The sequence below is a fragment of the Lipotes vexillifer genome, unplaced genomic scaffold, assembly GCF_000442215.2.
Source record: "Lipotes vexillifer unplaced genomic scaffold, Lipotes_vexillifer_v1.1 scaffold826, whole genome shotgun sequence".
NCBI classification, from domain to species: domain Eukaryota; kingdom Metazoa; phylum Chordata; class Mammalia; order Artiodactyla; family Lipotidae; genus Lipotes; species Lipotes vexillifer.
In genome coordinates this window covers 843117-860504 of record NW_006789439.1, presented here as the reverse complement: position 1 = coordinate 860504, position 17388 = coordinate 843117, and the positions used below count along the sequence as shown (strand labels likewise).

Below are 17388 nucleotides of genomic sequence, written 5' to 3'. Positions count from 1 at the left end.
ACACAGTAGGGAAAACATAAAAGTAATGATGAAGCAGCAGAGGGAAGTACGTAGCATGCCTGGGTGAGTGTGGTACAATAAAACAATAAAAGCACAAGAAGAAATGTCTGATTCACATGCAGAGAGAAAATGACTCTTAAAGGGAACGTGGCTGTTAATTTCAATGGGGACTGAAACCACATGGCCACATCATCCAGATGGACTCTAAAATAATGGGCAAGGGGGCAAGGGACTCGTACGAAAATGACAACAACCGTGGCTCCTTATATTTGAATAGAACTATGCCTCATGCAATACTTTCACACACATCATTTCATTTATAACAATGGAGTTGAGGTCTTCTGACATTATCTGACATTAGTATTTATTCTCCTTCCTGACAATCTCCGGCCTAGATTGTTACAACAGCCTTCTAACCAGTCTTCCTGCTTCTGTCCTTGCCCATCTAGGATCTTGTATCAACACCGCAGCCAGAATGAGCCTTTGAAAAATTTTGTCAGATCACATCATTCTTCCTTTTAAAAAGCCTCAATAGTTTCCTGCCAAGGACTTTCCTACTTCGGGGTCTTTGCATTTTCTGTCCCTTCTGAACGGAACGTTCTCCCCCGTCCCGATATTTATCTGCATTGATCACTCTCTCACTCTTTGAAGTGTTTACTCATATGCCATTTAACCAGGCAGGCATCTCCTGATCAACCTCTCCAGCAATTACTTTTCTCCTAATCCTGCTGTATCTTCTCCACAGCACTGTAACCATCTGACATAGTATGTACCCCCTCGTTCATTTGTTTATTTTCTGTTCTATAATGTAGACACCAAATGTAGACACCATGAGAGCTGGGCTTTGGTTTTGTTCACTACTGAATTGCTAGTGACTAGAGCAGTGCTGGAACATAGTGGGTGGATGTTAATAGTTGTTGGATGAATGACAAAATGGATGTATGGGTGAATAGGACAATTATTGCCAACTGGAAATTGGAATCTCAGTGGTTACATGTGAAAGGCAAAATGAAACAATACCAGATGTCCTTGCCAAGATGAGCAGTGCTTTCTGACCTGTGGACCACTTCCTCATTCTTAAGACTTCCTCTATTTTTTTCTCCACGTCATCATTTCCTTCTGGTTATTCTCTTATTTCTTTGATCACTTGTTCCCATTTGCTTCCCCAGAACTTCCTACTCCCTCATAGGGTATTAGGTTAAGCAAGAAATGAAGAAAATATACGTGAAGCTTCTGTCTTGTGTCTGGCACCCAGTAGGCGGTCAGCATGTCAGTTCTTTTTTCTTTATATCATCCAGCACAGGTGCAAAATTAGCTTGAGTTCACTAATTTCAATATGCTCAAATCTAAATTTTTCACCCCACATTAAAAAACTCATCAAACCTAAAACACCAAGAACAAAACCATGATTCATTATCTTTCATTTTTCTTTATCTCAGTTAGTGGGACTATCAAAAATCTAATCATCTTAGTCTCCTTATTTTCAACTCCTTACTGTCCCTTATACCTCAGTATATATAAAGAGAATCATCAAATTTTAGAGGGAGAATTATCAAGGCTTCATCAATTTAACCTCTGCTTCTGTTTCCATAACCATGGCCACTCACCAAATCGAGGACCACATTATGAATCACTGGGAGCATCCCTTTTTCCACTTACCCTTCTAATCACTACCCAGTCTACAGGGCTCCTTAAACGCCAGTTCCTCAGAGAGGCCTTCCTCATCTCCTTCAATCTAAATTAGGTCTTGCTATGAAAGAGACTCCATACATCCTGTATTTTTCTTTATTGTTTGTATTACAAATATAGCTTTATATTATTAGTGTGATTCTTTGTTTTAATACCTGTTTCTCTATTCTGTGTGCTTCATGAGGACAGAGGCTGTGGCTGTTTTATTTTTTGTACTATAGATGCTCAATTCCTAGCACACTGCTTGTCTCATGGTAGGTGTGTGAAAATATATGGACTGAAAAATATATGGACTTCTTCAAAACTTCCAACTTGGTTGACTTCCAGAACTTTATGTATTCCTACTAACATTCTTGAGTTCACTTTATTGGACATATGGAAATGGAGGGTCACCCTAACCTGTTATCTACTTCAAGCTGTCCATTCCTAACATCATAACTAATAGTGGGTAACATATACAGTATTTAGGATATGTTTGGTGCAGGCTAAAAGCACTTCACACACTACCTAATTTATAATCCCATGAGGCAGACTCTTTTTTTTTTTTTTTGTGGTACGCGGGCCTCTCACTGTTGTGACCTCTCCCGTTGCAGAGCACAGGCTCCGGACGCTCAGGCTCAGCGGCCATGGCTCACGGGCCCAGCCGCTCTGCGGCATGTGGGATCTTCCCGGACCGGGGCAAGAACCGTGTCCCTTACATCGGCAGGCGGACTCTCAACCACTGCGCCACCAGGGAAGCCCAGGCAGACTCTTTAATTATGTCCACCTTACAGATTAGTTAACCGAGGCAAGTTCATGTAGCTGCTAAATGGCAGTGGCATAATTTGAACCCAAGCAGCGTGACAGAGTAGTTCCAGGCTTAATTCAGGAAACTCTTTTCCCATAAATGTAATCTTCTAAAATCTTATGAACTTGCTACATCTTTCAATGAAGGAAATAGCTTCTTAAGACTTTCTAGCAGTCACTTTCTTCAAACACAGGCTACTTACTAAAATGATAGTAAGTAAGCCCAATTTTCAGTTTCTGGTAAGCCCAGATTCAGTTTCATTAAATGCCTATGGCATTGCAGTAGGTAGAAAATCATATGTCACTCTCTTATCCAAGATGACTTAATGTATTGTCTGGACTCCATTCCTTCCTTATTTGCCAAGGATATAGTTTCTTTAATCATGCCCTTTCTGGTAGCTTTAGCTATCCTTTCCTAGCATATAAACACATGCAAGCTTACAGTATCCTAACATATACAAACCAACCTTTCCCTCTACTACATTTCTTCTTGTCACTTTCCTTTTGATCTTTCTCAAGTTCAGGGAAGAGTATTCCATATGCCTTGTCCTTAATTTTGAAACCTTTATTCACTCTTCAATTTACCACCTCCTGGATTCTACTTTTCACCACTCCACTGAATCTGCTTAGGCCAAGATAAGCTAAAATATGAAGGTCTGATGTTTATGCTAAGGAGTTTACCTTAAGATCATGGTTAAGATGTGGGAATTTTAAGCAAGGGGTAAAACAATCAGATTTGCATTTAACAAAGAATACTTCACAATAGTTGGAGGATACATTAGAAAAGAATGAGAAAAGTAGGTGGGAGGCCAGTTTGTAGAATATTTCAGAATTCCAGGAAAGAATGTAGAAAGAACTTCCCTAAGACCTTTGCTGTAGGGAAGAGCAGAAGCGGAAGAGGACATGACAGATAAAAATGGTGGACATTGGTGAATGTCCATGATCCCATTCATGAGTGAGATGAGTCACAGGATGAAATCTAGGCCAAATTTCAGGTTTCTGCTTAGGTAAGAGGGTAGATAGAGTGCTGTTCATTGAGACACAGGACTCAGGAGGAAGATCAGGCTTAGAAGGAATGATAATCCGTTTTGTTTGAAGTACGATGGCCTTTAGGCACCTTGCTTAGACTATCCAGGTGGAGGTATCCAGAAGATAGCGGGTGACACAGGTTTGAAGCATAAAAAGAGGTAGGGACGCAATCCAAAAATGGGCAGAAGACCTAAATAGACATTTCTCCGAAGAAGATATACAGACTGCCAACAAACACATGAAAGGATGATCAACATAATCATTAGAGAAATGCAAATCAAAACTGCAATGAGGTATCACCTCACACCAGTCAGAATGGCCATCATCAAAAAATCTACAAACAACAAATACTGGAGAGGGTGTGGAGAAAAGCGAAGCCTCTTGCACTGTTGGTGGGAATGTAAATTGATACAGCCACTATGGAGAACAGTATGGAGGTCCCTTAAAAAACTACAAATAGAACTACCATATGACCCAGCAATCCCACTACTGGGCATATACCCTGAGAAAACCATAATTCAAAAGGAGTCATGTACCACAAATGTTCACTGCAGCTCTATTTACAATAGGCAGGACACGGAAGCAACTTAAGTGTCCATTGACAGATGAACGGATAAAGATGTGGCACATATATACAATGGAATATTACTCAGCCATAAAAAGAAACAAAATCGAGTTATTTGTAGTGAGGTGGATGGACCTAGAGACTGTCATACAGAGTGAAGTCAGTCAGAAAGAGAAAAACAAATACCGTATGCTAACACATATATATGGAATCTAAAAAAAAAAAAAAAAAGGTTCTGAAGAACCTAGGGGCAGGACAGCTATAAAGATTGTAGACGTAGAGAATGGACTTGAGGGCACAGGGAAGGGGAAGGGTAAGCTGGGACGAAGTGAGAGAGTGGCATGGACATATATACACTACCAAATGTAAAATAGATAGCTAGTGGGAAGCAGCCGCATAGCACAGGGAGATCAGCTCGGGGCTTTGTGACCACCTAGAGGGGTGGGATAGGGAGGGTGGGAGGGAGGGGGACGCAACATGGAGGAGATATGGGGATATATGTATATGTATAGCTGATTCACTTTGTTATAAAGCAGAAACTAACACACCATTGTAAAGCAATTATAGTCCAAAAAAGATGTTTAAAAAAAAAAAAAAGAGGTAAGGATGGAAGATAGTTGAGTCAATATATAGGAAAGGTTTAAATGAATCATAAAGGGAAATAATATAGCAAGAAGGAAGCAGAGAGAGGAGTCCAGACACCATCATCATGTTCTCTCTCCACTCTTTTCTCTTATTGTACCGCAACCTGCACCTGCTTCTGTCATGTGAAGCTACATGCTGCTACTTGAACTCATCAATCTTCCCCTCAAGGTCCACCTTCTGCTACCTTTTCCATCTGGTTAATATCAAGAAGAAAAGGGAACTATGTTGAACATATTTCAAAGTAAAGAATCAGCACTGTAGTAGAAGAAACATTTTTGTCTTCACAGAAATGTTAAAAGTAGTACTAAGGTCTTGGTTTCAAGTAAGGGGCTTATAGCCAAGAATTTTGGACTTTGTCAGAAGGTTTTATTTGTAAAGTTTTTTGTTAAACTCTTCCTTATTAGACAAAGATTTACTTAAGGTATGAAACTTTTTATAGAAATTGGCCATCCTTTTTAGAACTTTGTCTAACCCATTTCTGATTCACTCTTGAAAAGCTTTAGCAAATTCTGAGACACTGAACATTTAAATGTAAAGTAAGTCATGCAATTTATGATACATTTTTTGTCATTGAATCATAACTTGAGAGAAGGGAGGAACCACTTTAAAATGCAAATATTGAGATCTTGGAATGGTTGCTTATTTGTGAAAAAAAATTAAAGGTATAGCCATATCTGATACTTTAGAGCAGAACAAATTTTAGATTAATTAAATAATCAAATGTAAATTCCAAAAGAACCAGATGGGGTGAATGCATATAATCTTAAGGTAGAAAAAGCTAAACTAAGCAAATAAAGAAAGGGAGAAATCACAAAACTAGCTTTTGCCAGGTATGATTTCATAAAAGCAAAACTTCTGTATGTATATCTAAAAACACCGTCATACAAATTATGAGGCAAATGGCAATATATAAAAAGTTTATTTAAAAAATCTATAAAACGAAGATAAATACTAAAACAGAAAACTGGTCAAAAGAAATAAGTAACAAATTCACAAAAGAAGAAACGGTCAAAAATATATTAAAAAATCATGCCCGTCTTACTACTATTTAGACATTGGAAATTAAACAAAAAATACTTTTTTGACTATTATATTAGTTAAAATTAAAAATAAATCTATTGTTGACGGGTGTTTAAGAATATGAGTCCTCTCTTACATTTTTTGGCAGAATGTAGATTTGCACATTCTTCCTGGAGAACAATTTGGCACTATGTATCAAAAGCCCTACAATTTCACCTGCAATTTCTCTTGAGAAAACAATAAGAGATCTACACAAAGATTTTTGTACAACAATAGTTATAATAGCATTATTTGTAAAAAATTCTGGAAATAGCCTAAAAATTCAACAACAGGTGAATTTTTAGAAGTTAATAAGTTCATATTATGAAATATTATAAAACCATTACAGTGATATATAAATAATTAGGAGGTTTTTATATAGAAAATATGAGTATTCTATGTTTATTTTAATGTATTACATTTAGGTTTAGAAAAAGAACTAGAATTTTATAAATCTAAATTTTAATAGTGATTAAGTTGAGGTGGTAGGATTATAGGTAAATTTTAGATTAATCTTTGTGCTTTTAACAGAAACAGAACAAACAAATGAAACTACAGAAGGTCAGGAGGAGGAAGAAGAGAAGAAAGGAAAAGAGACGTCTCTGTCCAGTGGTCTTCTCTTACAGATCTCTCATTAGATATTTGCCCCAAATCAAGTGATTAGTAGCACAGTGGTGACAAAAGCCATGTGTCACAATTCCCTTACTAAATGTTATTCTCCTTGTTCTATACTGACACCTTCATCTTCCATGAGCAATCTCTAGGTATATTTTGTATATTTTCTAGAATGGATCCAAACATTTTGGTCCCTATTATGAGCCAATCTTTTCAATCCTAAGCCAACAATTCTCAATTTCACCTCCATCCCCCACTCTACCACTGTTTACTATGTGACTTGATCAAATTATTTAATGTTTTTTAATTCCTCAATTTTCTTATCTGTAAAATGAATATAAAGATAGTACCTATCCCAGGTATTGTGAAGATTAAATGAGATAAAACATGTATAGCACCTGGAACAGTACTGGCATATTAGAGCTATTGGTTGCTACATACTTCCATTGGTGCTTTCAGGAGATGAAATTTCTCTCCTACTCTGGAAAATCATACCGGAATTTATTAGAGGACAACCGCTCTAATTAAAAATAACAATCATACACACACACAGCTCACTTTTGGTAACAACATCATGGCTCTAGAATCAAGTGTCATCTAACACCACCACGAATATCTCTGGGACAGGAACAGATCTCTATCTTCCTTCTTCCTCTAAAACATAAGCTCTGTCCCACTCTATAGAGATATAAAGCCTTATAGAAAGCAAGATGAAATGAGCAGTCATTGTCATAGCAAATGTAATTCCTCATTTTCCAGAAATAGTTGCACCTATAACTGGTGAAAATTCCCCATCTCTCTGCAGAAAAACCTCACCATTATCAGCTACCATTATGCTTTCTGACAGGACACACCATATTTCTAGAAATGATAACAGGTATTATAGAATGGGTGTAGACACCCTGGGAAGAAAAACAAGGTAGTGGAAAATCCACTGGACATTGAGAAAAATCTACCATAGCAGCCCCTTAATATGTCAGCACTGTTATGGTCTTAGTTATGGGAAGATGGTGTCAATGGTCTCTTGAGGCTTATGCAATGTAACACCAGGGGTACTTCAATTTGGATCATCTCTGAAGTAACAATTTAGGAGAGGAATGTAAGCCTGTACGATTTCTAATAAGACTCCTCATCTCTCCTTGAGACTTTAAAAAAATGTTTACTTACTTTCCTGACTTCCCAGTTCTTTGGTTTATTTAATTCTGCTGAGTTTGATATTTTATTTGGATTAGTGATCGGCTAACCTGATCAACTTCAGCAGGTTTTTTGTTTGTTCTGTTTTTGTTTTGATTCTAGGTTATCAATATATTCACTGACAGAATAGAAGCCTAAAAAAGGCCGCAATGCTTTTATAATCACCTTGCTCTTCCTTTATTTCAAATATAAATAATATTTTTCTTTTGAATTTTGTATACATAAGGAAAAGATGGAGATCTTACATTTATTTCAAATTAGGTAGGAAAAAACAAGCAGGGCCAATTCCCACTTAACCCCAAATCATATATTAGTTATAGCCAAAGGGTGGGGGAAATGTGAAGAGCGGAAGGATCTGGCTTCTTCTTTACCATCAGTGTCCAGGTCATCCTTTTAGTATCACACAAATAATTTAAAGGAAGCAGCTCAAGAGACTCTTTGGGGCTATTATACTGCTGAAAGTCCCAAGTGTTCACTTTATTTGGAATTATGGCATTGAAGTGCTGGTAGAATTTGTGTTCAGCCACTTCCGTATTTCCTTTCAGAACTCTGAATTCCACTGTTTTTAGCATAGGACACATTTCTTCTTTCTCATAGATAGAGGGGATTTTTAAGGGTTCCAACTCCTGTTTGACTACTAAGGAGGAATTTCAAAGAGCTCCTAAGAGTAAGCTTTTCAGCTGATGCTTCAACCAGGAAATGGAGATAGTCACTAAATGAAGAAGGGTAAGATTCAGTGACTGAAAACCACATTCCCTGATGGTGACTTCAGAGAGAATGTGGACCTGTAATACTCCTTTTTTTTTTTTTTAATTATGATTGCTTTAAAATAATTCCATCTTGAAGGAGGTGGGCAGGAGAAAGTAGGTGTGGCTGTAAAAGGGCAAGCGGAGGGATCTTTGTGCTGATGGAACCCATATCTTGACTGTGGTGGTGGACGCAGGAACCTACCCATGGGGTGAAATTACACAGAACTAAACACACGTGTGTGCTCACACATGCAAATGAGTAGAAGTACAACTGGGGAAATCTGAATAAGATCAGTAGATTGTATCTGTGTCATTATCCTTGTTGTGATGCTGTATTACAGTTTTACCACATGCTACCATTGGGGGAAACTGGGTAAAGGGTACATGAGACCTCTCTGTATTATTTCTTACACCTGTATGTGAATCTACATCTTTTTCAAAATAAGAAGTTAAAGAAGAAAAACAAGAAATATAATGCACACATAATTCCATCTTAATGATAATTTTTGATATTATCCAGAAAATATTTTCCTGAAACCCAAATTTGTACAGGCTTTCCCAAGGCTGAAGCAGAGAAAGTTTGCCCAAAATGTAAGGTATCATGTTGATATTGATGGTGCATATTACTTTTTTTTTTTCTTTTTTTTGCTGTACGCGGGCCTCTCACGGCTGGGGCCCCTCCCGCTGCGGAGCACAGGCTCCAGACGCGCAGGCTCAGCGGCCATGGCCCCCGGGCCCAGCCGCTCCGCGTCATGCGGGATCCTCCCGGACCGGGGCACGAACCCGCGTCCCCTGCATCGGCAGGCGGACCCCCAACCACTGCGCCACCAGGGAAGCCCTGATGGTGCATATTGATCATTTAGTTGTACTGTATGACTAAGATACCTCTTTGATTTAATTGTAGATTACAGTAATTTTTAAATGAGTGTAAGAAGACAAAGAATTCACTGTAATATTTTATGGCCTATTTAATACATCCAAAATTTGCATGAAACACATATTTGACAGTGTTCTAAAAAGTGTAAAATATACAAATAAAAGAGGCTATCCTGTCACTGCAGACCGAATTTTTAAAACTCTCAATATATTAAAAAAAAAAATCAGTGGTACATTTAAACAGGAAATAAACACAAGCTAAACAATAAAATAGACATATTTACATATACAGCTTAATCTTTACCTTAATAGCGGGAATGGGCTTTTTGGGGATAAAATGGTTTCTCTCAAGTAGTGGAAAAGTTGCATTTTGTTCTTTCAGTCTAATCTTTTCCTCTGCTATGATTTTCTTGCGCTGCTCAAGATAAGGTCCAAAACTTGGCAGTTTCTAATAGGAAAACACACAAATAAGAAAGCATGTTAGCTCACAGAAGAGAAAAATGTGAGGATATAAACACAAATATTATAAACAAACAAATGTGTGTTTTGAGACTGTTTCACGTATACTGTAACAAGGTCTTCATTCATTCTTGGACCCTAGTCTTCCACGTATCAGAGTCCATTAATTATTAAAAAGAACACAATAGCACAATACCTTTACCAAATATGTATGTATTAGATATACAAATATTAATTGAAATACATTTCTAAACAGAATAAAATTCACAATGGTAAACCAAACCATTCACTTAAAACAATAGCTATTAGTTAAACCATTTGTTTAGTTCATATAGACAGAAGGTGAAACCTATTGATGCTTTTTTTCCTCTTCATCAGGTTTTTAGCACAATATAGACACAGCCTAGTCTCTGACAAATGCTTTTGTCAATAGCAAAGGTACTTTGCCAAAGTTCAAATCTGTATCTCTGTTTTATTGTGTTCAAATTCTTACTACATCTCTTTAAAGATTGTAACTAATGTTGATTGCAGTTTACTGGAATAGCTGAAAAACAAAATGGCAAAAATATTGATTTCTCTGCACAGAAAATAAAGTTTATTTCGCATGAAAGAGGCAAAAATAGAAATGAAAAGCAAAGGAAATATCACAGTGCTTAAACAAACTCCCTCAGTATTCAAAATCACATTATGGAGCTTTAAATCTCAAGGTTATTCAATTGTACTTTACAAAGTTCATTTAGAAAGATACCTGGGTGTCATGGAAAAATGCTAAGTGGTTTCACGTTAACATGAATATGCCCTCATACTATTCATTATCTTACAATTATTTCCTCTTCTCTTTGTCCTTCTCTTCTAGAACCTTTGATCTTCACTTTTACTGACATATACTGCTGGTGATAGACACCGCTGAATTCCAAATGTTCTGTGTCTGCCTGGAACCTGGAATTGCTAGGTTTCTTTTCAAAGACTGCAAAAATACCACCACCACCCCTAGCTCTCCTGCAGAATAAAGCAGATTTACCTAGCTAGTGAAGGCTTGGAAAACTACAGCATTCCAAGGTCATCCTGATCTCTGCCCTAGCAAGTAATTAGGTGAAAAAAATCACACTTGTTTTAAAACACTGGCCTCTACCTACCAGGTTGCATAACACTCTAGGAAAATGAGTTCTCTGGTCCTTTAGAGATGTCACTACAGTAGGTAAACTAAACTGAAACTGTGTTCCAATTCCGCCAAACTGCAACTGAAAATTCATATTAGCAGAAAATATTCATGTGGAACTATCTAAGATTGTTACTTCCATTACCAATTTACTGTAATTATGTCAACAAGTTGAGCAAATAGAAACAATGTTATGAATGCCAAATTAATACACACAATTAAACCAGAACTATATACTTCATCTCTGCACCTTAATGCTTTTCTAAATTACAGTATTTAATGATTACAGTAATATGAAATGATATGACAGAGGGAGAAAATATATGAATACGTTGTATCTATTTTATCATAAAATAAGTGATGCTGTCTTGTTAAAAAGCATAAAATAGAGTCTAAAACAAATCCTCAATATTATCACATATGTAAGCCCCTTTAATGTAGAAAAGATAGTGCTTGCTTGTCCTATTATGAAATGATTCTTTTCCTAGGGCAGATGAGGTGTTACAGATTACACTTGGTGCCAAAGAAATGCCCCGAGGGTCCTTTCTTTGGTGAGTGTACATCCACTTGATATAAATCTTGTCAGAATATCAGTGTCCCCACACTTCTCTTACACATCAAGGACACCTCTACCATAATCTTATATCCTTGAAGATTATTATCAAGACTTGTTAGTGTGAAACACATGACCTCTGAGTCTAGCAGATCCCTCATGATAAAGGCAAGCTCTATGAAAATCTGAACCATCATCCTGATTCCTTGATGGGGCCTTACCTTCCTCAACACTACCTCATTCCACCTAAATGTTCTGTAAAATTATTCAAAAGAAATTATTCTCAGAACTTTTTAATCTATCTTCTTTTAAACATAGACTAGAGGAGATATTTTTTTTCCATTTAGATTATTCTTTATCCAAAGAGAAATAAAGCAGTTAAATTTAAACTGTGATTATTTCAAATTGTTCCAATAATGGTAATAATAATAATATTTAATAATAGGAAATCCCTTGATTCAGAATAGAATACAGCCTGAATAGACACCAACCACCTGATATTTTCTGTAACTTTTTTGCCGTGGTTGACCACATTTACCATATTTAACGAATGCAGCCTTTCCATAACTAAAGGTGCTACGATTCTAATGTGCTAATCTTTTATAACTAGTCCTAAGGACAGGTTTTCAATTTAACATAGAGATTCCTATAGGATTTTCTTTGTGTGTGGGTTGAAGAATCAGTGGAAAAAAAAGAAAACTGTTGCCAAAGTTTTCTTTAAATCGAAAGCACACCCACACGGAATATCAGTAACTGCCCCCTCGACGTTCTGCCATTTATCTCCAAATCAAAGAGGGTCTATTTTCATGTAGTTTCTCACTGCCATATGGAGATCCCAGAGGCCGAAGTGTTGTACCAGGTTCCAAAACTTCAAGGCTGCCATAGTCATTTTGCTTTCTGCATTAGTGTGAGAAATTTCACTGCTTTTAAAAAATTATTATTACATCGCATGTTAGAATGCCTCTAGGATAGCTGAGAACTGAACATTTGAAAAGTTGTTTTCTGCAAATAAAAAGGTCAATTCTCCCTTGCACCAGAGGATCACATATTACATTTAGGCATATGTCTGTGTTCAGATCTTGCCAAAGGATCAAACCAAAGCAAAATAAAAATAAGAAAGAGTGAAGGTGAAGGCAGAGCGGGCCACTGTATATGTGTGCAATCAGCGATGATTAATAAAGCATTTAGTTCAAATCTCTGTCTGAACATAGAGTTAACTGATTTCCTATTGCAGGAGGAGAAGCAGCAGGGCCTGACAGGGCCAGCAGCAGGAGCTTTTCCTCTTCATTCATTATTTTCTTGGAGAAAAAGTTGTAGCCTGCGATAACTCAAAGAGAGCAGTTTTGAGCGTCATGCTATATTTCTTAAACAAAGGAAAAAGTTCTTTAGGACTCTCGAAAGCTGCTTTGTAACTGATGAGCTGAACAAAGCTCAGAAATGGTGTGATTTTTGTTTCAATGCTTTCTCCAGGGATTCATCATTGATGAATTTGTTCTCACCAGAAAAGCTAAATCCTACTCATTTAAAGATAACAGTATCTCACACTAAAACTGTCTCTGTCCAGATATTAAAAGCATTATGCTGCCAATAGAAAAGTGACAACATAATGAATCAACAAGGATACCTTAAGCCAGCAAAGCTTTAGGGTAAAGAGGTCTATTTGGATTATAATTTATTCATGGATCAATCTAAAGGTAATTGAGCATATTATGAAGTAGAAGAGGGTTCTTGTTTCTAATAGAAGCAGACACTAGTATTTTCCCATTTAAATTGCATAATTTTTATGAGAATAGCAGCAAGTTGGCTAATAGCACTGGTCTATAGTGCTGTAAGAGATCAACTCTTATTTTCCTAATCATACTCTCTCATCTGATTTGAAACAATGAGGGCAAGAAAAGTAATTTATTTGATATTCAGATGGTAATAAGTTAAAAGATAAAATGATTTCAGGTTTATACTGAGTGCAAGATATATATATATATATGTATATATATAGTGCATATACTGTAAATATATACATATATATATACACACACACACACACTGAGTGCAATATATATGTGTGTGTATTTTAAATTGTATACATATTTTGCACTCAGTATAAGCCTGAAATCCAAAAATATATATATGTCTCATTTCTGTGTGTATACACTGACAGATTGAAGAATAAATTAGAGGTAAAGGATATAGTATGCTTCACGACTAAGAATTTATTTTATATTTTTTACAAAAACATGTTCACATATGACTTAGTTACACTATCTATCTTTTGTCATTTATTCAACATATACAATATCAAATGCCTACTCTGGGCCAGGAACTGTCCTTTGCTACATTAAAGGTTGAATAATTTCCATACGTAATGTGTGTAATTATCATTGCGACTAATTTTATAAGTAGCTCTTGTCATTCATTAAGGGGTAGTGTCTGGCTGAATTATATGTCATGTATATCTGGTTATTGCAGTTATCTAAAGGCATTGTATACAAAGCTCCTTGGAAAACTATTTAATCTTAATCAAATGACCAACAAAGAGAAAAGTGAAGAAAACAAACTTTCAAAGAGTTGATCTTTAACAAAACTCAGAAAGGCAACGGAGTACTCTTGGATACCTAAAATAAAAAATGCAGAGCTTCCCTGGTGGTGCAGTGGTTGAGAGCCTGCCTGCCGATGCAGGGGACACGGGTTCGTGCCCCGGTCCGGGAGGATCCCACGTGCCGCGGAGTGGCTGGGCCCGTGGGCCATGGCCGCTGGGCCTGCGTGTCCGGAGCCTGTGCTCCGCAACGGGAGAGGCCAGAACAGTGAGAGGTCCGCGTACCGCAAAAAAAAAAAAAAAAAAAATGCAGGAGCACGATGGCTGGGAACCTGGGTTCTCTGAGTGTGTTCCTAGCACACCCTAATTTCAATCACTGTGCACTTGGCGTGATGCAAGGAAGTATGGGAGACAGAGATGAGAGGTCTCTGTTCTGTTCTGTCTGAATTCAGTTACTTTTCTTCTTCCCTTCCTTCAATTATGACAGTAATCAATTATTTACATTTGATCCTGATTTTTATTCCAAAATCTGATTTCACATGCCTTACATTCAGAAACTCAGATTTTCCCCATGAATAACTGGCTTGTAATACTTAATCACCGATATAACAGTAAGCCATTTTTCATGATATTTTCAGATTTGGACAGTGGAAAACAATAAGACGAAGAGAGAGGGACCATCTGTACATTAAATTACCATAGTACTATGTGGTGCCCAGTGGTGCAAATTGGGACACTGGAGTTGGACATGCAAAATATATGAAATTAATGAAATATAACTCTTAGTTTAACCTGATAAATTTAAGTGGACAACTTCTGATCAAAAATGCAATGTCTATAGCAGTCAAAAGCAAAGATAACTCATGTTTCATAGTGAAAGCAGAAAGCCAGCATTTGCATAGTGGTTAGGATACTGATTTAGAAGTCAAATTTGCATTAAAATCACAGTTTTACACTCATTACCTGTGTGACTATGAGCCAATTACTTAACCATTCTGCTACTAATTTTCCTTATCAATGAAATGAGAATGATAGTATCTAACTCATGATACATTTAATGCTTGGTATAAGCATTAAAATGGAATAATATTTGTAAAATGCATGCCTGCCAATTTATTCCCACAAGCCTTAACTGCTTATGTTGCATTGTGTACCAGGCTCTGTATTTCCACGTTTGCTCATGCTAGAACGAGCCTGCCCTGTCTTTTTTACCTGGTACATGCCCATTTGGCATTTTCCTCTCAGCTCGGTATTTACAGCATTGAAGTAATGTCCTTTACTGACTCTCCTCTGTCCCCAGTGTTAGGGGGGCCTTGCAGTGCTGCAGAGCACTCTGGGCACTTTTTAGCCTTGCACTTATGTCACTGCTTTATCACTATTAGCCTCTGCCTCCATCTTCTTCACTTGAGGTCCTAGTTAGTTTTTGATCCAGCACATAACAGGTAATCAATATGTCTTTTCCCCCTTGTTTTTGGCTTGTTGCTTAGCTTTTTTCTCAATAGGTTTTTCAAAACTTGAAAAATTATTGAATGAATGCATGCATGAATATCTTGAATGTATTTTAAAAATCCCGCTGGTTGTTTGAAATGTCAGACAATCCCAAACAATTACTTTCAGAAAGAAATTAAGTTACAGAAGTAAGTTCTTTACAATTAAAAATCATATCATACTTACACAACAGCTGTGATTCATAAATTAAAAATAAACACTTGTAGAGTGCAAGACACTTACAATTTATATATAAAAGACAATCTGTCTCCTTAAAGAGCCTGTAGTTAATAACAATTGCAATAATCCAAGACAGAGGCTGTGGCAGAGGTGCCCCAGGATGTCAGATGAACAATGACAATGTGCACCTAACCCTGGCTGAGAGGACAGAACTTTTCTAGAAATGACATCCGAGCTGAGTTCTGAAGGACAGGGTGAAAGTCAGTTGGCAAGTAGTGAAGTTGGAGGTGTGAGGGTCAGGAAAGGGGAGGAAAATCCTCCAAGTGGAAGAAACACCAGAGAGAGAAGGGCGATACTTTGGAAGAGATGCTGGGGAGCCAGCAGACTGCTGACCCTCTGCTCTGTGTTTAATAAGATACAAAGGGTGAGCAGCTTCTTCCGTGAAGGGGAAGCAGAGCACATTTTGTTGTGAAGTGATAAAGTCGGGATGTATGTTAGGGAGAATGTCAACCAAGAGAAGAAAATCTACATGAATGGAATGCCAGCAAAGGATGAAGGAGATAAGACTTGCTTTTTGCCAAGGACTGTGCAGGTGCTGGAGCTGCAAAGACAACAAGGAGGTCGTTCTTTCCTAAAGCAGTTTATGGCCTGTAGGAGGACTGACTCATATTCAATGGAACTGAAGGGAGAACATTATTGTTTTATATTGAAATATCATTTAAATGATGTATAGCAGATTCCTCTAAGGAAATAAACTTCATTGCTTAAAGGGATAACTTTTAAAGCAATATCTTTAGCTTGGAGTTCGGGAGATTAAGCCCTGATGGCATGACTGAAGAGAAACAAAACCAAAGAGATGGTCAAACCACTATGCATGAGAAATGCAGAATTTTGAAACAGAGATGCAAGAGGGAAGAGATATGGGGATATATGTATATGTTTAGCTGATTCACTTTGTTATAAAGCCGAAACTAACACACCATTGTAAAGCAATTATACTCCAAAAAAGATGTTAAAAAAAAAAAAAAGCAGAGAGGAGAGGGAAGAGGAATGTGCATGAAGAGAAGGAAAAGCGAGAGATGTAGAGGGAGTAGAGCCTACTGACGTGATGACTGGGGTACTTCTATAAAGAGGAAGCGCTAATATCCAATTTTAAGCAATCCAAATCCTCCTCTATGACCCCTAAAACTTTAAAAACATCTCCTACCCACTTACATATCCTGGAGAGAAATTTGGAAGAAAGTCAGGAAAATAGGGTTGAGTTTCATGGTTGGATTGGCATATAGCTCAAAGAATAGAGACTAACGAGAGACAAGATTTGAGGGAGATTCAGAAATCAGTGGGAATAGGAATTTACTGCCAGAAGTGACAGAGAGAACATAATCTCTAGGAATTTTGTAGCAATACCCAGAAGGATGGGACTGGTTGACCTCAGCTGACATTTGGGTTATGTAGGTAATTATGAGGAAGAAAGGGATAAGCAGAGGAAGAGATGCACAAACAGTTTGATGTAACCCTGATCTAATGAGCAATTAATTCCAACTAAGAGACTTAGTGAAGGAGGAATTTAAATTGTGATGAAAGATTATAAAAAGGAGAAATAGTGTGTGGTGTTGGAAAGGGGGAAAAAATAGAAAGGAATGGATGAGTAAAGGGTTGAAACATTAAGAAACTACAGAATGAACTTATTCTTACATGACTAAAACAGAGTAAGTGCCTGAGGAGAAGTAGCAGGTAAAGCTGGGAAACCTATGAAGGGCGCTCTGAATTCTGCGCAAAGCAGTTTGGATTTTTATTCTTCAGGGTGTA

At 37.2% G+C, this 17388-nt stretch overlaps 1 protein-coding gene across 1 annotated transcript in view; it reads right to left on the bottom strand.

Moving 5' to 3' along the window:
- DPYD (dihydropyrimidine dehydrogenase) overlaps positions 1 to 17388 on the bottom strand; it is an 821342-nt gene that overhangs the window by 13240 nt on the left and 790714 nt on the right. The window contains exon 21 of the mRNA XM_007462610.1: positions 9512 to 9655. Within this exon, the coding sequence (XP_007462672.1) occupies positions 9512 to 9655 (144 nt within the window). The remainder of the gene's footprint in view (positions 1 to 9511; positions 9656 to 17388) is intronic.